Here is a 21,605-nt window from a genome sequence, read left to right as displayed (position 1 = left end):
GGTGTTAATATTCTGTTTTGGGACTTTTTGCTGGGCTTCATAGGCAGAGATGCCAGAAATTTATGTTCATTTAAACGAAACTTCAGTGGGCATAATTTCCTCTGTTTTTTAATCTACATCTAATTAACACACACACATGCAAATATATAGGTATAAAACTAATCATTCTGTTAGAAAGAACTGCAGTCCAAATGGTTTCTAATATTTCTTAACACTTGTTACAGGAATCTGGTGATGGAAAACCAGTATCAGAATGCAGAGATTCTGAAACGAAAAAAAGGCAGCAAATTCCTGTTAGGAAAACAGGACAAATGGTTGCATGTCCTCAGCGATCATCGGAAGACAAACACGAAAGAATGAATAAAGACAATCTTAATGTCTCTTGTTCAAGTGAAAGCACAACAAAAACCGGTAACTACAAATTTTGAAGTTGCTTTTTTTTAAACAAAAACAAAACCACATTTAAAATATAATGTTATTACATGGAATGAAATATATAAGGGCTCATTTTAAATACTGCTGTGTGGGTTGCAGCTTAACCTGACAATGGAAGACTTGGACTCCTAAAATATTGCTTTCATTGCTGGAAGTAAATATTGTGAAGGGGGACGGCCACTAAGGGCTCACTGGACTTGGGTGCCTATAGTGACAAGAGAAGGCAAGTTGCTTCCTCATGCAGGCTTTAGGATCCTACAAACCAGGTCTTTAATAAAGCATACAAAGCTATGGTCTACAATTTGGATTCTTTAACGTAAATTTCATTAAAGAAGGCTGACTTTTAATGCAAAGTATTTAGGATCAGTTGAGTAATTTGTCCAGTAATTCGGTCAATTTCTAATAGAGATGGACTTGATTTACAGGGGTTTTTTGTTTTGTTTTTTAATAAGACAATGCATAGAACCCTCTGGTGCCTAATATTGTTTTGTACTAATCCCAACAGGATAATCAGTTGTGTAAATCCAAAATTACGTAATTGTATGTTCCTTCAAATGTAACAACGCCTTCCCTTCAACCTTGTGAAATTTCAAATTCAAGTTATTAAAGCTATCCCATGATGTGACATTTATATTTTAATGCAGGTGTTCAGGATAAACAGGAAGTAAAGAAAAAGAAAACGGAGAAAGGAGGAACAACCAGTAATGTACACCCAGCTCCTGCCCCTGCATCCAAACCTTCCGCTGATCAAATAAGGCAAAGTGTTCGGCAGTCTCTTAAAGAAATCCTGGAGAAAAGGTGCGGCCGACGAGCTAAACAAATTGTTAATGTCTCAATTGTTATTGTTTCCTGGTGGAAACCAAACCAAACCAAACCAAAAACATATGATGTGTGTATTTTTCAGGCTTGCAGACTCAACACTGAAGATTCCTGAAGAAAGGGCAGCAAAAGTTGCAACTAAAATTGAAAAAGAACTATTTTCTTTTTTCCGAGATACTGATTCCAAGTATAAGAATAAGTACAGAAGCTTGATATTCAATCTGAAAGATCCCAAAAACAATGTAGGTGATGTTATCTATGTTTGATACGCATTCTGAAATCTTTCCGTTAGTGCTTGACTTTCTTAACGGGGTCAGTGTGATAAAATATAACCTGCTTATGGTTCTCTCCCCCCCCCCCCCCCAGGTGCTGGCAGTGTTGTCTTTCAGTTATTTTGGTAGCATATCCAAATTGAATCATGTTTGTGACTGACGATGGGTAGAGTCTAGTCCCACTGTTGACCCATGGAATAACTCCTGTTTCAGCAGGAATCTCTGCTAATGTAATAGAGGAGTGGAGATTATTTCCTCCCTCCTCTTGCAATCCTCTGTGGTATCACACTGGTAAAACCTGGTGGTTGTGGGTGGGGAAGGGGCTGCAGTGGGAGGGGGAAACTTCTAAAAACATTTCTTCTTTTCTTGTGTTATTGGAGGAATTTTGTGGGTCAAAAGCTGTTATGTGAGTGGAACAGCAGCATTGGATTCCACCTGAAAAAACGTGGGTCAGCCCAATCTATAAGCTCACTTCTTTATGATTCCTTGCTATTGTTGTTCTCTGTTGACTTCTGTAAAACTAAAGTATTGCTGAAATGTACTTAGATATGCCTGCTGATCAAGTCTGCCAATGAAATAAGTTGTCTAATAAATCTCCAACTTTCTGTGTGTTCTGGGAAGCTTCCATTCCCGCATTCTAATGTTTCTTGTTAAACATAGTTAAACATAACTATACAAAATTCTACAAAGGACTCGTATGTCTATTGCTTTGTTCACTTAATTTAAGCTACCAGCACCTCTTCAAATCTTTTTCCTTGGTGAGAATTTCATTTTTCAGTAACTATTGTTTGAAAAATCAGCCACTGAAAACTCACCTGAGTTTCATTTTTCGAGATGTGTTCTTCAGGCTAGCAAAGAGATCATTATTTGGTTTTGGTTTTTTTTTTAAAAAGCATTAAAACATGCTAAGGATTTTTAAAGAATCTGACTTCACTTTGTGAAATGGTGGATCTATTTTTTTTTAATCATATTTATTAAAATTTCCAAAATACAGAAAGTAAAAATAAAACAAAAATAAAATACATTTAAGACCTTACTTTCATTACCCACTTTCTGGGACTCCCCCCTCCCCCATCCCTACCATATTCCCCTTTCATAACGTTGGTTCTACAAGCTCTCACTCCCAATTTAAAACTTAATTTGTTTAACCCAATATTCCAATTTAAATTTATACAGTCATCATCATAACCTTAGATAAAAATCAAAGATTCTCTCCCCAAGGTCCACCCCATTTTCCTTCCACGAATTCCCTTTTTTTTTTACGCCCCAACAAAATATAAAAAAAAACTATATAAAGATATAAAAGATAAAAAGTATATAAAAGAAAAGATTCAGAAAATAGTTACGCAGCCTTTGGATTCTATATCTCTCCCCCCCCTTCCCCGGTTTAAATTCCCCATGTCCATCAGTCTGTCTGTTGTCTGCCTGGAAATCTTAGATCCATAATCAGATTTTCCACCAGTTCCTTGCCAGTTTTTTCTAAAGTTAATTTTATGGTATTAAACTTCAAATCTCCAATCCAAAAACGGCCCCTAAGGGCCTTTAGTTTCCTTGGTCTTTAAGGCTCCCCCCATTGCTCTTTCCATGTTGTAGTCCAGTTTCTTGTCTTGTTCCGCTGCTAAAACGTTCTAATTCAAAAATTTAGTAGCTCTACAGGGGTTATTGTTATTCAGGAACAAAAACTTACGTTCAGTCCCTTCCTTTCTTCAATAGAGAATTCTATTGTCTCCTTTAATATAAACACCCCTGTAGACAAAATACTGTTTCAGTTTTGCAGCTTTCCCAGGAGATAACAAGTCCTGTACAGTTCCAAGAGTATTTTTCCACTTACGTCCATCTTTGTAATGTCCCGAAACCCCTCTAGGAGGGTTATAGTAACTTTGTTTCCTTTGATCCAAAAGTCTGATTGTTGTTTCATATTTTCAACATTTTGTATCCAAATCGTAGCAAATTGTAACAAAATTAACTAGCAAAGTCCTCATAGCAGAGTCCTCTTTAAATTTTCCAACTTTGACAGCTACTTTGACAGCTGTCAAAGTCTCCGTCTCTTTTCACCAGGCTCTCTCACGAATCGCCCCGGTTCCCGGGGGGGGGGGGTGTTACGTTTTCCTTCTCCCTCCACTCTTCTCCTCCAGCACAGTTCTTGTAGTTTTCCATCGTGGAATTCTTAATTTTTGTCAGAAATACACTTCTTTCTAGACCTTGGTTACCCAGTCCATGTTTTGAAATGTTTACAGTAGGGAGGGGGACTGACTTCCTTTTTGGATCCCCCCCCGCTCGTGCCAAATCCGCAAAAAAGATTCCTTTTTTTCTCCTTTTAAACCCGGTTTCCAAATTACTCACGGGTTGTTGTTAAAAGTCCGAATTTTCAATGGAAGAAGTCAGCGCTCTCCGCCGGATGGCATGCGGCTTCGCTCGGCAGGGAAAGCAGAGGACTCAAAGCACCACGCCACTCCCCGGCACCTGATCCGTAGCCTTTAAAAAGGCTCCTTCACGAGTCGGGAGGGCGCTAACGGTGCCAGCCGAGTCACCCATGTCCACGGGCTCCGTGCCCGTGGTTTTTAAGGGTCCCCGCGTCGCCGACGCGGTAGGACCCAGCCCCTGCCGAGCAGGCTCCCTCCAGAGCTCGGAGGGAGTCCGCCATTCAGCGATGGCGCCAACCCGGAAGTCGTGAAATGGTGGATCTATTAAGGACATTAATGTACAACTATCTGTATCTTTGTGTAGAGAGGGCAGTTTTTAAAAATGATGTACAGGTGAGACTGAAAAAACTCAATTTTCTTTTCTGGTTGAAGTTGAATTAGAAGCCTGCAGATTTTTCTTTCTTTTTTTTAATTGTTAGCTATAACTAATTACTGATTGTTTCCCCAGATACTGTTCAAAAGAGTGTTGAAAGGTGAAGTAACTCCAGACCATCTCATAAGAATGAGTCCGGAAGAGCTGGCTTCCAAAGAACTAGCTGCATGGAGGAAAAGAGAAAACAGACATGTACGCTTAATTTACAGTTGTTTATTTAATGGATCACCTGTTTCCTAGTGCTAATCAATACAAATTTCAAAACTTTCCACTAGTCTTCTGTGTTTCCCGTTCACCATCTGAAGTCTAATGGCTTCTTTCTCCAATGAGCAACCGCAGTGAATTTTAGGTGGTTGATTGTGTTGTAACTGCATTGTGAATTTACAAGGGCTTGTTTAAATCACTTACAGCTAAAATACTTTAGAAAATAGAACAACAACAACAAGAAGCCCAAAATTCGTTGTAAAATTTGAGCTTAATTGATCAAAAAATGTTGATCTGTGGGACTGGTACAAAGGGAAAATATTTTACTGTTCCTAAATTACAAGCAGACCTGTAGATTTCCAGAATCCCTGCAAAGAATTGATGTGATAGATACATGTGTTCTCTGTTCATACAGTTATTGTACATTCTTTCCCACCTGATAGGTTCTCTCTAGACCAACTTGTGTCTGAGCCTGGGGCAGATTGCTTCCTCACCCCCAACCGTATTGCCAAGTACATCTCTTTAATTAGTCCTACAGAAGTGAATATTTTCCAGGGGGAAATAAAGGGATGCATTTGACAAGAATGTGATGTGTTGGGTAGGCCCTATTGCACCTCTGGCGCTATCGTAGCCTTTGCTTTCTTCCAAAGAAGTGAATACCTACAAAAATAAAATCAAAATCTTTGGTGACAGCGTGCTCCAAACCTCCCATTAATGCCGCTTAAAGCCTATTCAGTATGGCTCTTATTCGTTTGGAACTTGCTTATCAGTGCATGGTTTTGAAATAGTTCATCCTTGATTCAGTGACCGGCTTTCTACCGAATACAAGAGTCATCTTTCTAGAAGTATAGCCATTCCATTCTTGGAAGCTGAGGAAATTGGGAGATAACGGCTGAATTTAGACGGTTCGCTGTGGTTTAGCAGAGAGCAGGCCTCAGGCTTGTCAGCTTCCTGTACCTCTCTCCTTTTCTGGTATGGCTGTGAGAGCAGGGTGGGAGATTGAAAGCTTTCGCTTCTGTTTTTAGCTAACTGCATTATGCCCCAAACACATACCGACTTCAAACGGTGACAAGAAGTTGTCCTGTTTCAATAACCCGTAATTAAGTACAATTTAGGATGCAGGCATAATGTGAAATTAATTGAAAACGGAAATGGGAGCTTCCAGTTGAAGGGGAGAGGAAGGGAGAGTGCATGAGCTCAAGTCTTCTGTAGGTAATGCTCGACTATAGTTCAGCTTTACAGCCAGGCCCATGCCTCTGGCTGTGAAGCAAACATGGAATAATAGTATCCACCATCTGTTGCTCTCTCTTGATCTTCTACCTATTCTTCATGCTAAACTTCCAATGAAGGAGGAGGACTCTAGTTTTCATCTCTCGGACAACTGTCTTCTCTAACTTAGGTTTCATCTCCCATTATCCTCATCCAGCATGTCCAGTGTTCAGGGATTATTATGGGAGTTGCAATTAAGCAACCTTTCCACCCATATTTTGGGGCTGCTTCTGGTGATGTTTTCATAGGTTTTCACACTGTGTATCTGTTCTGTTCTTTGTTGTTTCTTGATAGACAATTGAAATGATTGAAAAAGAGCAGAGGGAAGTTGAAAGGCGACCAATCACAAAAATTACTCATAAAGGAGAAATAGAAATTGAGAGCGAGGCACCGGTAAAAGAGCAAGAAGCACCAATGGAAATTCAGGTATCACGGCAAAAATACTGTTTTTTTAACAAAATAAGTTGCTGTGTATTTGTTTAAAACGAACAATGCATTAGTTCTGTTAAGATAGATAAAGTGTCTGTGCTGAGACAAACCATAACCTTGGGTTTGGGTGTAACACAAGCCAAACCATGTCTTAGCCCCAAGAAGCACTGCAGCAGCAGGACTGGGGGAGGAGTGTAGCAGTTGCAATTTGGGCACCTACTCATTTGCATTAAGCTATGGTTTGGCTTAGCATTACCTGTGAGTTGGACCTCTGTACGTTGTGACTCTGATCATAAAGTTGTATTTTTATTCTATATAAAATAAAATTGTATTAACAAATTGTCTGTCTCTCCTTGTTTAGGAAACCCCTCCAGTTAAGATTGTGGAGAAAACGGAACAGATTGAAAAAGATAAAGAAGTGGATGAATCCACCACTCCTGATACAACAAGTCAACATAAGAACCATCTGTTTGACCTCAACTGTAAAATTTGCATAGGTAGTATTAACTTTTGCATGCTTAAAAACCAGTTGAGAAGTGGGGGCTGCAGAAGTTGAACATCTGCAGAGCCACAGGTTCCCCACAGCTCCTGTTATGGATAGCTAGCTCTTAATTTCAGTGAGAGTAGCAATGGGAGTGGCACATTCTGATAAACTGTCCATTTATTTTCTATCAGCCTCTCATTGTATCCTTATAACAGCTGAAAGACAGCGACTTGTCCTAGGTCACTTTGTGAGTTTCCGTGGCTGAGTGGGAATTTGAACCGGTCTCCCTTGTTCTACTCAGGCATGTTAACTAATATACCACTCGGGTACCTGCTTTTTTTGCAGCATGCAGTGTGATCTTGGAAATTCATCCTGCTTCTGACAGGGGACTATCAGATCCTTTTTCTCTACCATTAGCTTTATCACATTGGTGCCGTTTGGCATAATGCACTAAACTATGGTTAGAGGACTGCACCTCAATGAGTCTTTGTTTTGCGTGTTCCTTCAACCTCCCTATGGTCTGATGTGGCTGGAGGGAAGAGATCAGAAAATTCTGTTTTATATTAACCAGTTTAGTATGAATTCTAAACTTTAGTTAATCTTAAGTGTAGCTAGTTGAATCGAGCCAAAAGTTTGTTGGAAGTTCTTTGAAGCAAATTAAGTGCAATTAAGAATAACTGCAGCCTGTCTAGGTTCAAATGACACAAGAAGGTTATTTATATATAGTATAGTATATATAGTATAGTGTATTTTAAAATGGGGTTTTACAGTTTTTAGGGGTTTTTAAATGTTTTATGTAGTTTTTATGTAGTTTTATGTAGTTTTGTGCTAGTTTTATGTAGTTTTTCAATTTCATTGTTCCGCATGGGACAATGACAATAAAGGTATTGTTATTGTTATAATGTAAGCAAGTGCTTGTGAACTTTTCCACACAGTTGTACCAGATAGAGACAGGGCAGTGGCTTCCTGACTTGTTCTCATAGTGCTAAACCATGGTTTAGTGTTGCATCCAAATACTTTGTATTTCTTTAGGAAATCTGTATTTTCATTAATAATTACCTGAAAATGGTTGGACAGTTGGGCAAATTAGAGAAATGTACAAAGCCTCTGGGTTTAATTTCAGTGAGCAAGGTTTTTAAGCATTATAGTAAGAATTGTAATTTAGTGTTAAGATTAGGGGTTTTTTCTAATCTGGTATGGTTTAAACAGCGAAGCTTTCTAACTTGCCTTTTCAAGGTCGAATGGCACCACCTAGTGATGACCTTTCTGGGAAAAATGTGAAAGTGTCTGTTGGCGTTGCCCGTAAACCATCAGACAATGAAGCTGAAAGCATAGCGGATGCACTTTCTTCAACAACAAACATTTTGGCTTCAGAATTATTAGAGGAAGATACAGAATTGCCAAATCCAGCACTTGCCTCTGCTTCAGGCTCTAGGTAATAATTTTGTGGTTGCTGCCAGTCACAGAGAATTGTGGCTGCTGTCCCTAGTTAATATTCTGTTCATAAATAAGTGGAAACTACTGCATGGAACCCCACTGTACACAAACAAACAAAAGCAGCCTTCATGTTTACTTTTAAAGAAGCTTACTGACCCACCTGTGTGTATTCCAAGTACACAAAGTGGAGGCATTGAAAAACAGGTGCTTGTTACAACTTTTTTAAAAATAAAAAATGCGATTGTTTTCTTTGTTACTAACTGTCTTGGTGGTTTTGCCATTATATTTGTAGCAAAGATGGAAGAAAACAGATTGAGATTATTACTAGTCTTGCACTTATTTCTCTCTGTTAATGTTGCTGCCCCAGCCAGTGTCCCTACTGCCATCCTCCCCCCACCACCCTTGCAGTAGACTAGACTGTTTTGCATTTATTATATTTTCCACACTTTTGTCCTACAGATCAGAAATGCCTGGCATGGTTGAAAGTGAAGCACTATTTCTGGCTCGCCTGAACTTCATTTGGAAAGGCTTTATCAACATGCCATCTGTTGCAAAGTTTGTTATCAAGGCTTACCCCATCTCTGGCTCTTTTGAAAGTTTAACAGAGGTAGTATGTATACACTCAATGTTGTGTTGTCGCTTTCCTTGGAAACTTTTCCAAATTTTCTTTTCATTGCGAACAGCTAAAATTTGAATATGGCATTGTGAATGCAGAGTACTTAAAAACACCAAGAGATGTTGTTTATTCTCTCTTATTTTAGAAAGGGTTTCAATCATAGCACTTTGTTTAACAGACACTTCCATCCCTCATGCCCACTCTTCTTGTGGTAATACATCAACAGGTGTATCAGAGACTTAAATGAAGATCTCCAGCATGTACACTTTTTAGCTAGCTTTTTTACATACTGGCTTTCTATAAATTCATTTCTATAAATTCCCATGCACTCAAAAGGCAGTAGAATTTTTACTTCCTCCCTTCACTCATCATTTGAAATAATGTGCCTTCTTTTATGAATCATTTAGCTGTACTTTCATAGCAGTACTTCTCTATGGCAACTTCTTTAAGATGTTTTAAAAGCATAGTAAGTATTTGAAGAGTAGCTATTATTTTACAATGTATTTTACAATGTTATAAAATTACAATGCATAATTATTTTCCCCTCCCATAGGATTTGCCAGATAGCATCCAAATTGGTGGCAGGATATCACCCCAGACTGTTTGGGAATATGTTGAAAAAATAAAAGCCATGGGGACAAAGGTAAAACCAAATTTGTTCTGGTCCTGGAAATGTATGGTGTTAATTGTCCCCTGTCCCCACTCAGTTTAAATATTTTTAAAGGCACAGTTTCCTGCTGCTACTATTACTATTTGGCATAAATTCACTACTGCCATTTGTGCAGGATGCAGCAAAGAACATGGGCTAGATCAAGGATTCTCAAACATGGATCGCCTGCTGCTTTTGAACTACAATTCCCATCATCCCTTACCACTGGTCCTGTTAGCTAGGGGATGATGGGAGTTGTAGTCCAAAAACAGCTGGAAACCCAAGGTTGGGAAACCTTTGTCTAGATCAGTGTTTCCCAACCTTGGGCCTCCAGCTGTTTTTGGACTACAACTCCCATCATCCCTAGCTAGCAAGACCAGTGGTCAGGGATGATGGGAATTGTAGTTCAAAAACAGCTGGAGGCTCAAGGTTGGGAAACACTGGTCTAGATGGAATGACCATTGGTCTGATCCAGCATGCTCTTCTTATGGAAACACCTAGTCCTTCCGAATGATAAAGCCTAACAAAACTACTCTCTATTCGGTGATAAATGAGTAGATGTGGATGTTTAGCACATTTTCAGCATATTTTCCTATGATATGAAGACCACATGACTGGAGTGAAGTGGTAGTAGAAGGCACGCTGGCTACAAAGCATGGACAGTCATGCAGAAATATTCATAGTCCTAAAAATATTTTGCAGATCCAATTGCGTCCCTGCAAGTAATATTTTCATAGTGCAGGAGTGGGGAGTTTTTTTTTTTTTTTACTAAAGGTATTACAAGATTCTGCATGTGCAATTTCTGAAGGTTTTCCGCACAGAGAAATTCAGCTTAGTCTACTGATCAGATTGGATCTGATTTAATTTATCTATAAGCAGCACAGACTTCATACAGTGTATACATTTCATGGCTGCTTTATTCAAAAGGCAGGCTGCACACCTCCAAAAATGAACCCCTGTATAAGTTGGTTCAAATGGCTGAAGTTCCCTCCTTCATAAGTACTGTTGTTTTAAGATTGCTTCACACCCACAAGTGGCTTGCTGGGCTGGCCACTTGCTGAGAAATCCTTCAAAAGCTTTGCCAAAAGCTGTGGAGAGGCTTCCTCTTCTTGGCTGCAGCTTGTAATAACCAAGACTGCCCTTCTTTACCTGGAACTGAAGTCTCTGCAGTGTCAAATTCTCCTTGCTGCGTGAAAAACCAACTCTTTCAGGTGCAGTAAGTACCTGAAAGTAAGATGATGATTGCTGACTTTCCCCTCTCCTCTTCTGACCTGCCACCAAGTGCTGAATTCTGCTTTAGAGAACTAGTTGACAAATTGTAAGTTAATTTGTGCTCCCCCCCCCCTTCTCCATAGGAAATCTGTGTGGTTCGTTTTACCCCCGTGACAGAAGAGGATCAGATTTCATACACTTTGCTGTTTGCATACTTCAGCAGCAGAAAGCGTTACGGTGTAGCTGCAAATAACATGAAGCAAATCAAGGATTTATATATCATCCCTTTAGGTGCCTCTGATAAAATTCCACATCAGCTGGTGCCTTTTGATGGTCCTGGTAGGTAACAAAAGTTGGCTGTTTCACATGTTAGTGATGGAGATCTTGTTTTTGACATTTATACTGTTGAGGTTCATTTTGATTATCCCCCAAACTGGATAGCTTGAAGCTTTTACAGTGGTACCTCTGGATGTGAACAGGATCCGTTCCGGAGCCCTGTTCGCATCCTGAAGCAAACGTAAGACACGTTTGCATGTGCGCGGGTTGCGTTTCGCAGCTTCCGCGCATGCGCGTGACGTCATTTTGAGTGTCTGCGTGAACGGCGAAACCCGGAAGTAACACGCTCCGTTACTTCCAGGTCGCCGCAGAGCGCAACCCTAAAATATTTAAGCTGAAGCGTATTCATCCCGAGGTATGACTGTATTTTGAGAGCGCGCATGAAGCTTGCAAATGTCACCCTCATTGAGAAACCTCGCCTTTCAGTTTTTCCCCTCAACAAGCATGCATTAGTGCTTCCTGTTGCTCATGAATAAAGCAAACTTATCTTTATTTAACAGGAACTAATTATTTTAGAGTGTATAGGAATTCTACTTACAGGGAGCAGCCCTTGAGAGAGACATGGGGAAATTTGACTACTTGGAGCAGCTGAGTTTTCTGAGATTGCAGAGGCATAGATAAGCTTTTTGGTAGAAATAGGTTATTTCTCTCCTGAAGTGTATGTGTATCTTATTAATTATACCACTGTGGTTCCCTGCCTTCCAAATGCAGGTATTGAAGTGCACCGACCCAATTTGTTGCTGGGGCTGATAATTCGTCAGAAGCTGAAAAGGCAGGCCAGTTCTGCCACCAGTACAAGTCCTAGTCCTGCCGAAGAGAGTCCTGAGAATGTGCCCCCAGAAAAGAAGAGTAAACTGAGCAAACCTGAAGTCCTTCATTCTGAATCGGTGGAAAAAGAAGATGAGAACGACTTCTTCAACTCCTTCACAGCTGTATTGCACAAACAAAGGATCAAGTCGCAGCTATCGAATACCGAAGAAACAACTGTGAGTGAGCCTGCTGTGGAAAGCATCAAACTTGAACCACAAAAGCCTCTGCGGTTCCTTCCTGGAGTTTTGGTTGGATGGGAAAATCAGCAATCTGCTCTTGAGCTAGCAAGTAAGCCATTGCCAGTTGATGATATTCTTCAAAGTCTTTTGGGCACTACGGGGCAGATGTCTGAACATATCCAGCCAGCAGTCAGCCAGCTTGCTAGTGAAGATCTGCCTTTATTAGCTAAAAAGGCCAGCATAAAAGAAGAACTAAGGGACATTCCTATAGTAACTGCTGGAACTGAAGAAACGAAGGGGGAAAAGGACAGTTCAAAAGAACCAGTTGATAATTTCTCTGCAGTTGAAACACCAGTAGCCGATGTCTCATGCTCGTCAGAAAATCTGACAAGCATAAGTCTTAAGGGCAAACCACCAGATGTTTCTACAGAAGCATTTTTAGCAAACCTAACTATTCTGTCACAGAACAAGGAAACCAAAGAGACTCCTGAAAGCAGTCTAAGGTTGGGTGACTGTGCTAATGTTTCTCAGGAAAGGACCACAGATTTTCCCATCTCGGCGAGCACAGGGAAAGGAATTGGGAGCAATAATGGCGGCGTAGCATCTGTTGATAGTATGACTGTGAATAGTTCACAGTTCATCAATCTTAAAAGGGATCCAAGGCAAGCAGCAGGACGAGGCCTACAGAACAATGCTTCAGAAAATGATGGGGACAGTATTAAGTATGAAGAAATGCAGAATAGTCAACAACCGGACACTTTAGAAACCGAACAGGCTAAAGTAGATAATAAGCAACTGTCAGGAAATGACCTAGCCTCAGATCGGAGCGATAGTCAAGAGTGCAAGAAGTTGTTGGTTTCAGCTGCATCTACAGCAGACAGTGTGTGCTCCTCACAGCCAGAAAATACAAATCCGTTGGGTGAAGAAGCAGTGATGCAAAGCACCGAGGCACTACATCCCATTAGAAGAGGATTATTGACCCCGCCGTCATCATCTCAGTTTGAAGCAGATAATGCCAGCGGTTCTGAATTGAGTACCAAAATGCCCAGCCCTGTTGCAAGTGGAAGCTTTTCACCAATCAGGACTCCGCAGCCAAATTTTCAGCACACCAAAACTTCTCCCCCTGGCTTTCAGTTTCAAGGGGCTGTTGCCCCTAATTTCCCTCCCCAAAACAATCCTGTGTTTGGCTTTCCTCCTCATCTGCCCCCTCCGCTCCTCCCTCCTCCAGGCTTTGGCTTTGCTCAGAACCCTCTGATGCCTTGGCCCCCCGTTTTGCACCTGTCAGGTCAGCCCCCACATTTTGTTGGACCAGTTACGCCAGTGCCACCCCTGGCTCAGAAACAGCCAAGATTCTCGGGGCCAGAACACTTTTACCAGAGTAGAGACACCCGGAGGCCAGAGAGGCGTCACAGTGATCCTTGGGGTCGCCAGGGTCCCCATGTGGAGAGGGCATTTGGTAGGAGGAAAAGCGACCAGCACAGGCAGAGTTTTTACAGCGAGACCCACCACCAGAAAAAGGGCAGGCATGAATGGGAGCCGGATTCCGAAAGAAATAGGCATAGAGATAGAAACCAGGAAAAAGAGAGAGAGAGGAAAAGCAGGGAGGAAGGGCATCGGGACAAAGAGAGGTCACGGCTTTCACATAGCGACAAAGACTCTGAAGGCAAATCCAGAGACAGTAGGAATCTTGACAAGAAGGAAGCGCCTAAAAGTGAAGAGCGTGCTCAGGAGAAGGAGAAAGAGAGAGAGAGAAGTAGGGAGAGGCACAGAGAGCGAGAGAGCGACAAGCCCCGAGATAGACATCAAAAAGATAGGGACCACAGTGACCGGGGGAAAAACAAAAGGTAAAAGTAGCGGGGAAAGGGGTCCACAGCCTATCTTCTAAAGTTTATAATAAACAGGAAATAATCTGTTTTAAATATGTCCTAAAACTCTGTAAAAATATATGCTTGGGTATCAGTTGTGCCATCAGTTCTTTCTTTTTAAAAAAATATCCAGTGTTTAATGTTTTGTAGAGACAAGTCTTGTTGGGTACCAACCAGTGTACTGCTTGCTCATTTACTTTTACATTCAGCCGCCCTAGGAGCAGAGGTTGAATTGTTCAAAATTTTACGTTGCTTGTATAGACAGTAATTTAAGGGTTTTCCTTTGATATGCAATAAAAAGTGCATAAAGGTTCTTTGTTCGATTTGGCTTCAGTTGACATATTTGCAGCCTTTGGTGATTTGTGCTCGCTGTTTGAAGATGCTCCAGTAAATATAAAGGAGAATTTTGTATCATTCACTCTTCTTAGATTACACTGACTTAAAAAGAAAAGAAAAGAATGTGACACACTCTTCAGAAACCCAAGTTTGAATGCAGTATACAGCATACTTGAATGGTGTTGAAGACTTTCAAAAGACAAGCAAAATGAAAAAAGAGCAGTATTTATCATCATATTCCCACCCCTATGCATCTGAAACAGTTTTTGAGCAGAAATTAGAAGGCTGCACGGTCCAAATTTTATTGCTTATAGGGTACACATTTTAATAAGGTCTCCCCACACCTTTTAGTCTTTATGCTATAATTTGTATTAATTTCCCAACCATTTCTCTTGCTTCAAAAACTTGAATACCTAAGCTTGTACATGACATTGTGTTTTACTATCCTTTATATTGTAAAATGTAAATATTTTAAGGGATATTTTGATTCTACAAATGATAAAGCCTTCTCACAGCTGTTGTTTGATTGGTTTTAATAGATGTGAAGCAATAGGCTAAACTGATATAACAGAAAGATGTATAAATGTGGCTTGACTGGTAATTTTTAACAACCCTAGGGCTTTTAATAAATAGATCAGTAAAATTTTGTGATTTTCTGTGGAAAATTATAGTATATTGCTGTTTCTGTTGGATACCATTGCACTATTCTGTTCAACATCCTGTTTTGAAGTATTTAGTAAAATTAAGAGCATTGTGGATAAAGAACCTTCTTGAGTAAGATCGCCTTACCTATTAAGATAAATTTTTTGCACTTTGGTATCAAAATAAACTTCCTTTCAATAATATGTGATTAAAGCAAATCGTTAGGCTATTTTAAAATCCTATTTAAATATAACAGCCGGTTTGCAAACCTTGCACATGGCTTTATATAGTCAAATTAAAAATGCTATACAGTACAATGCTTGATGGTAGCTTTTATTTAAAGATGTGACTATCCAGATTGTTGGCTTTTAAGAAATATTTTTTTTTTAGCACAATGTATATGTTAAATAGAAATTCAAGATCATGGTAATTCTGATGTAAATTATTGCTGGGGAAGGAGGGAACATTTGCAACTATGTCCAGCACAGTTGTCTAAGCGAATGTAGAATGTCACCTTCTGGGACCAAGGTATCACCCTCAATCCCGCAACTGAGCTTTGTTTTGTTTCCCCAGCAATTGTGAACATACTCTGGTCAGCAGGACTTCTCAGCTAGCTTGTCTTCCAAGACCAGCTGGGAATCCTGCTGTCTTTCTATCCCCCCACCCAACAGAAAGTAGAAAAGAAGCTTATTCAACATAGGAGCAGATCATCTTAGACTTAACATAACCATTAATGAAGGCTGTGAGTGGAAGCAGCACAGATAGGTTTATTAATGAATATTCCAAGCGTCTTGATTTTGAATAGTTGTCAGGGTGGGGATTGTTCAGAATTTGTATGGTGAGAATTTGACTTCCTTGAGCAATCTGCAAAGGGGAACCAGTCATGTTTATTATGTAGCCCTGCATTCATGCTCTCGTGTCTCAAGTAGAGTTTGTGTTTGTGCAAATGGAGCAGATTTCTCTTTTTTGTTTCCTCTTATGCCTGTGTTTCACAGCAGTGACCTGACCTGTTCATGCCTTTTATTCTCTGTGTTTTCTTATGGGCTTAGAATAAAGTCTGGTAGGTTAACTGGTGGGTGGTATTGGAATACTGAGGGCTATGTGAAGAATTTTCCTTTGAAATTCTGGGCAAGCAGTTATCAGAGTTGCATGAGTACAGCTACTAATATTTAATGTAGTAGTAGTAACTGTATCTGAATACCTACCAACCTGTGCTCTGAAATCAGCAAGGGAGGTCCTGCTTTTGATCCTGCCAATGTGAGAATATGGTGGCCCATGATTATGGCGACCTAAGACAGGGCTTTCTTGCTGATGGAATTCCTTCCCTAAGGAAGTGTGGTTGTCTCCCACCCTACTGCCTTTTACGCATTAGGTGGAGGCATATTGGTTGCTTTGCTTTTGGGACACGAATTTGCCTTGGTATCTATCAACCAAAGACATTGTGCTTGTTGTATTTTGCTTCTGATTTTCTTTTCTAGTTGTATTTGGTAGCACTTTGGAAGCTCTGGGAAGGAAGGGCAGTACATAAACACAGAATCTTAATCATAGTATTGTAATAATGATTTGGTGTTTGGTTTGGTTTCCTGGGGAGGCAAAGAGAATGCAGTCAAAGACCTTGCATAGATAGCAAAGGTCTTGCACTGTTTTAAGGCCTTTGACATGGCAATCAGTGAAATGCTACTTCTGGGTTAAATCACCATTTTGCAAGTTGAGAGCAAGCAAGGATTGCAAAGTTGTTTCACAGTGAGATGTTCACTAGTGTGTAAACAGATGAAGTCCTGCAGAAACTGAAAAACAGTAGGTTCATAGGAAATTCTATGTTAATTCTCCATATGGAAGACAGTCATTTTTCACAGTTTTAGAACTAGAAGATGTACTCTTCTAGTGAGTTTCAAATTGTGTAACACCCCCCCCCCCAATCATCTTGTGGATTCAAACACTGGCATGCCAATTCTACATCTGACTTGTGAGAGAAAATGGTGTGGGAAAGTACTTGCAAGTTGCTGGTGTTCGTGTTTAGGTATGTTTCCCTTATAGAAGTACATATATTGTCCTTTTTACAGATTAGTTATATTCAATGTGAGACTTTAATGTTGTATACAGTGACAGGTTGGGGGAGAAGAAGGGTAGAGTGAGAGAGCAGAGGGAGAGAAGGGGAAAGTAAACTTTCATTCTTTTACATAGTGTATGTGCGAGATTTTTGTGTCAGCGTCACATGGGTAGGGTCTCTTCAATTTATTACCGTATTTACGTGAATCTAATACACCATCAAATCAAATGTGCACCTCCATTTTCAAAACTTTGAAACCAAAAAAGTATTTGCTGGCGCCATCAAATCTAATACATACCCTAATTGTCACGACGTAATTTGGCCAAAAAAGTGTGCATTACATTCCAGTAAATACAGTAGTTTTGGTTGGGTTCCGTTAGTTGGCTGCAGTGGCTTTTGTTTGTGTGTGTGGAAGAGAGGGGTTGTTGGGTCAAGTTAACCATATTGATTCATATGCTGTCGGTGGGTGGTTCTTGTTGTCTTGTTGTGTAATAAAGGGGAGCCACACCGGGGAGAAAGCATCCTCTTTTATTTGTCCCCATGTCAGTTTCGGTCTGTTGGTTAGGTTAGCTTTTCTAGTAGGGCTGTTTCCCATACAGTTGGGTACCAGTGGTCCATGTTCACTCCTGACAGGTCCTCCAGTGTCTAGCTCTGACGCTCCTGGCTGCTGAGAGGAGGTATCAGCTCTTTGGGGTGTGAGTGCATTTGATGTAAACATTTTATTAGACAGTAAGAACAAGAAGCAAAAGGAGACACTGATGGTTTTAGTGAGAATTTTATTTGAAGGCTATGGAACAAATATAGTTTTTATAAATCGTTATATGGGTATACGTTTTGAAGTATCACAGTTTTCATTTATTACGAAACAGAATCAATAGGGCAAGCCCACATTTATTCCAGAGCATTGACTGCTGCTTAAAACACCAGCTCCTCAGAGGCTGCAGTCCTGAGTGCTTTTCAAAGGTAAATGATGACAGCTTCTACATTAATCTTTCTAAGGTCAGGGTTTGAGGCTCAACTTGATGGAGAGAAAATTTGAAAAATGTTTATGATAGTAACATGTTTGCTACATGTGGCAAACTTTGTCAGCATGACAAAGCTGCTATTAGCATAAAATGTTCCTTACCATTTTCTTTGAAACTTTTATGTTTCACTTGAGGAAAACGAGGCAGACCACTTGACACTGGGCTGGGGGTTGGGCAATTGGATTAGGTGGTGTGTCCTTCCCCTTGGCTCAGCCAGGCTCCCCCTTCCACCCCAGTATATGGCTGGTTGGCAGGTCTGCTGGCTGGAGCCAGAGGAAAGCCACCAAACAGTGCATTCCCAGGGAGAGTGGTGGCCTTGTGCTGACCTGGGATCTGCTGGCGCCTGAACTCATTGCCATTGTGTGCTGCAACGGTCCCAGCAGCTGCCACGATCAGAAAAGCTGTGATTGTGGGGGCTCTGCCTCTTTGCAAAGCCCCATGGCAGGAGGTGCCAGTTTGGATTGTGTTTTCCATTTTTAACATCAGGAAATATGGTGGTTAACGACAAAAGAGATTATGGTTGAGCACGTTTCCAAACAGCTTAGCAGCCTGATGCTACACGGGTATGAGATGTGAATGGTATTTTCTAGCAATCATAAATGCAAGTACTTCTGTTATCATCTGCTCCCCCCACCCCAACATCATTTCAGTGTCTTTGCTATAGTATACAGTGCTTTTCCCCCTGAACCAATAGGTGCTGGAACACACCTCCCCCAGGAGACCCACCCCAGAGCCCATCTTCAGGGTGTGTGTTCTCCTCGCAAGCCAGAGGCAACCTCTGACAGGTTCTTGTGTGTGGGGCTGCCTCAGCTGCCACCGCCCAGGCAGGGGAGTGGGCAGGCCACCTCTTTTTCCCTGGAGGGAGAGGCAGCCCACCCATGTGAAGGTTGGGGCTGAGGTAGCTCTGTGAACAGAGCCTGACAAGCTCTGTTCGCGAGGCTACCTTTGCATGGGTGGGCAGGTTGCCTCTTCCTACTGGCAGAGAGGCAACCTGCCTGCCCCCTCCCGCCTCATGTGAAGGCTGCTGAGGCACAGAGGGGCAGCTTCAACCAGTGGTATATTGCAAGTGAAACCCCCATGGCTCCACTGGGCATTGGGACTGAGGAGTGGCAGCAGTTTCACACGCAATATACCACTGGGTGATGGCACCATCGTGCTCTGGCCTTCATACCATTCCTGGGCAATGTATTGATATGGCAACCAGACCTATTGTTGAGGCTGCTCAGCTGAAGCTTCTGTGCCTCAGCTGAGCAGCTTAACAAGCTCCCCCCTCCCTCTCTGGCTTAGGTGAGCTGGAGCAGTGTTGGGGGGCTTGCTCAGCTGAGGTGCAGCTTTCCTGTGTGTCGGCCTCCTAGCTAAGTGCAGGTTCACCTGTGCCTCTGTAGATGAGGAGACGCTCAGTGGATCCCGGACATCATGAGTCGGAGGCACAGTGGGGCTTTGCTGAGGCTGGTCAGGTCTCTCCCCACACTTCTGGGGAGTTCTGGCTGGGGGAAAAAAGCTGTGTGTTTTATACACAGACATTCAGTCAAGAAAATGTTGCTTGTCAGCAATGGTGGAAGTACCCAGTTGGCTTTTGTAGTGGAACTGTAAACACGTTTGGTATTTAAAAAAATACTTTTACCACTGTGTTTCTATCTCATTTGGCATTTATTTTCTGAATACTGTATGCTTTAAAACTTGGAGGCAAAGTTCTATGAGAATAAGCTAACAGAAAATTAATATAATTCTATATTGAATATACATTAGTCTCATTTCATATACAAAAGCTACCTATGATATAGAAAATAAAATGATTGTTTTGAAACACCTAAATTAACACAAAAGAATTGCCTTTTTTCAACTATTAGTTGCTTCGGGAATTTAAACATTTCTGAAGTTCAGCTTCTCAGAGAGAAGGAAAAATAGTTTGGCTAGGATTAAAACCTCACTCAGAGACAACCAAGGGAGCTGGGGACTGTGAAGGGAGTCCAAGAGCCAAGGAGCCTGAAGGAAGGTTTCCTATAATGCATCATGCACTGTAAGTAAAAATTCATATTTTGTACTTACATAAAAAGGTTCTTATTCAGCAGTTAATCCTTATCTCCACTATAAACATTATAGCCTTCTGCCTTAATCAGCAGAATCTTTTTAGAATCTTGAAACAGGACGTCTTTAATTTTGCCAACAAACTCCTGATTGAACAGCCCTGAGGTGACAGTGTTCACTCTTCTATTGAGCCCAAATCCTCCAAAATAGCAAGTCCCTCCATAATTGAGAGCAGTATATTTTCTTTGTGGATCTAGATCTTCAAAGACAACTAATTCCTCATCGAGGTACACTTTGATGAGTGTCTTGTTCTGTGCAATGGTGACAAAATACCATTTTTTGCAACATAGAGACTTGCTTTGCGGAACAAGAGGGACAGCAATGCTTTCTCCAAGGTTTACCATGACTTTCAGCATTCCACTAGCAAGTCCAGCTGCAAGGAAATCATTGTCTTCATTTTCAGCCTTCCCTAACCATACAAGTAAACCATCCTCGTGTTCAGTGGTGAAATTGAAAGATATCCTAGTGAATCTGAGGTCCCTTCTTTTATAGTTGGAATCTATGTATTTGAGGTATGAATTGCCTGTAAATTTTGCAGTAAAAAATGAGATCTTTTTTTCACAACGGAGGCCTGACCAGCCAAGTCTACATGCACATGTATATGAAAGTAAAGCTGGGGTAGGTATACAAATGCCTGCATGCAGACATTTACTATGTGAACAATAAGCAGACTGCTCACATGTCTTCCCCGTCCAATGCTTGGGGCACAAGCAATAGAAACCCGATGGTTCAACTTTGCATTCTCCATTATTTTTGCACACTGTATACCCACAGGGAGTTCCATCGCAGTCACCTACGTTGGCGCCACCTTTAGCTCCTTTCTCAGTCAGTTTTAGCTCTCTGCCGTTGACAAGAACCTCTCGAATGCAGCCTGTAAAGCCGATGGGTTCATTCTTGATGGCCATGGGATTAACCAGATTTAAAGAAGAGACTCCACCTACGTAGAAGTCTGTGCGTGTATCTAAGGCAGTCATGCCACTACTAGCTTCCCGGGTTATATTGATGCCATTGAGGTCGAGGTAGCCTTCATTGCCAACTCTTCCTGCTTTAATTAAATACCACGTACCGCTTGTGCTGTGTACATTTTGGAAAGTCTGCAGAATTACCGTTCTGTCACCAAGGTTGTAGCGCAGCTGTACATACCAGTTTACTAAGGAGATGCTTAGGAAATCGCCTATGGAGAAAGAAAAAGAAAGATGCTTCAACATTCCACGAGCTGATAACACATATTTTTGGCTAAGCATTACTAGACAGCAGCCTTGACACACTGCAGAACAGGCCTTCATTGCACAACTTGTGACTCACCAAGCCAAATGCAGCCCGCCAGCCATACGCACCATTTTGGCAGGTGCTCAACAACCACCTTGTTTTGCAGTTCAAGGGAAGAGAGCAAGAACAGATTTAGCAAAACCCTGTTGTTGCACCATGCCTGGCTAAGAGGCTGCATTCGGCTTGGTGTGTGAAAGGTTGAGAAGGTGTAGTAGAAAATATGAAGATGAGCTACAAGCATTCAATGCGAGTTTGTGAAGGTGGCAACAGGGCTTGCACAGGGGAATGCGATTGGAAGTCTCCATCTGATCCAGGCTTATCTGCCTTATCAGGATTTCTGATTGCATGGAGGCAAGAAAATGGGTTCATCCAAACAGGCTTGG

General features: G+C 41.2%; 2 protein-coding genes across 13 annotated transcripts in view; one reads left to right on the top strand and one right to left on the bottom strand.

Moving 5' to 3' along the window:
- The window catches only part of PHF3 (PHD finger protein 3), a 50,460-nt gene extending 35,353 nt beyond the window's left edge, over positions 1–15,107 (top strand). For 11 of the 12 annotated variants that reach the window (XM_077926268.1, XM_077926276.1, XM_077926270.1 and 8 more), the window contains 11 exons: positions 225–411; positions 1,080–1,233; positions 1,340–1,496; positions 4,398–4,514; positions 6,090–6,221; positions 6,586–6,721; positions 7,945–8,143; positions 8,605–8,755; positions 9,315–9,404; positions 10,766–10,961; positions 11,670–15,107. In XM_077926268.1, coding sequence (XP_077782394.1) covers positions 225–411; positions 1,080–1,233; positions 1,340–1,496; positions 4,398–4,514; positions 6,090–6,221; positions 6,586–6,721; positions 7,945–8,143; positions 8,605–8,755; positions 9,315–9,404; positions 10,766–10,961; positions 11,670–13,795 — 3,645 coding nt within the window. In that variant the 3' untranslated portion in view covers positions 13,796–15,107. The remainder of the gene's footprint in view (positions 1–224; positions 412–1,079; positions 1,234–1,339; positions 1,497–4,397; positions 4,515–6,089; positions 6,222–6,585; positions 6,722–7,944; positions 8,144–8,604; positions 8,756–9,314; positions 9,405–10,765; positions 10,962–11,669) is intronic. The other variant, XM_028722671.2, reaches the window with a different exon arrangement.
- Positions 15,108–17,568: 2,461 nt separating this feature from the next.
- LOC114593851 (protein eyes shut homolog) overlaps positions 17,569–21,605 on the bottom strand; it is a 466,323-nt gene continuing 462,286 nt past the window's right edge. Inside the window, exon 35 of the mRNA XM_028722673.2 lies at positions 17,569–21,127. Coding sequence (XP_028578506.2) covers positions 19,938–21,127 — 1,190 coding nt within the window. The 3' untranslated portion in view covers positions 17,569–19,937. The remainder of the gene's footprint in view (positions 21,128–21,605) is intronic.

This window comes from Podarcis muralis, chromosome 3 (genome assembly GCF_964188315.1).
Source record: "Podarcis muralis chromosome 3, rPodMur119.hap1.1, whole genome shotgun sequence".
Classification (NCBI taxonomy): Eukaryota; Metazoa; Chordata; class Lepidosauria; order Squamata; family Lacertidae; genus Podarcis; species Podarcis muralis.
Note: the sequence above shows the minus strand (reverse complement) of the source record. Positions and strands in the feature narration are given on the sequence as shown.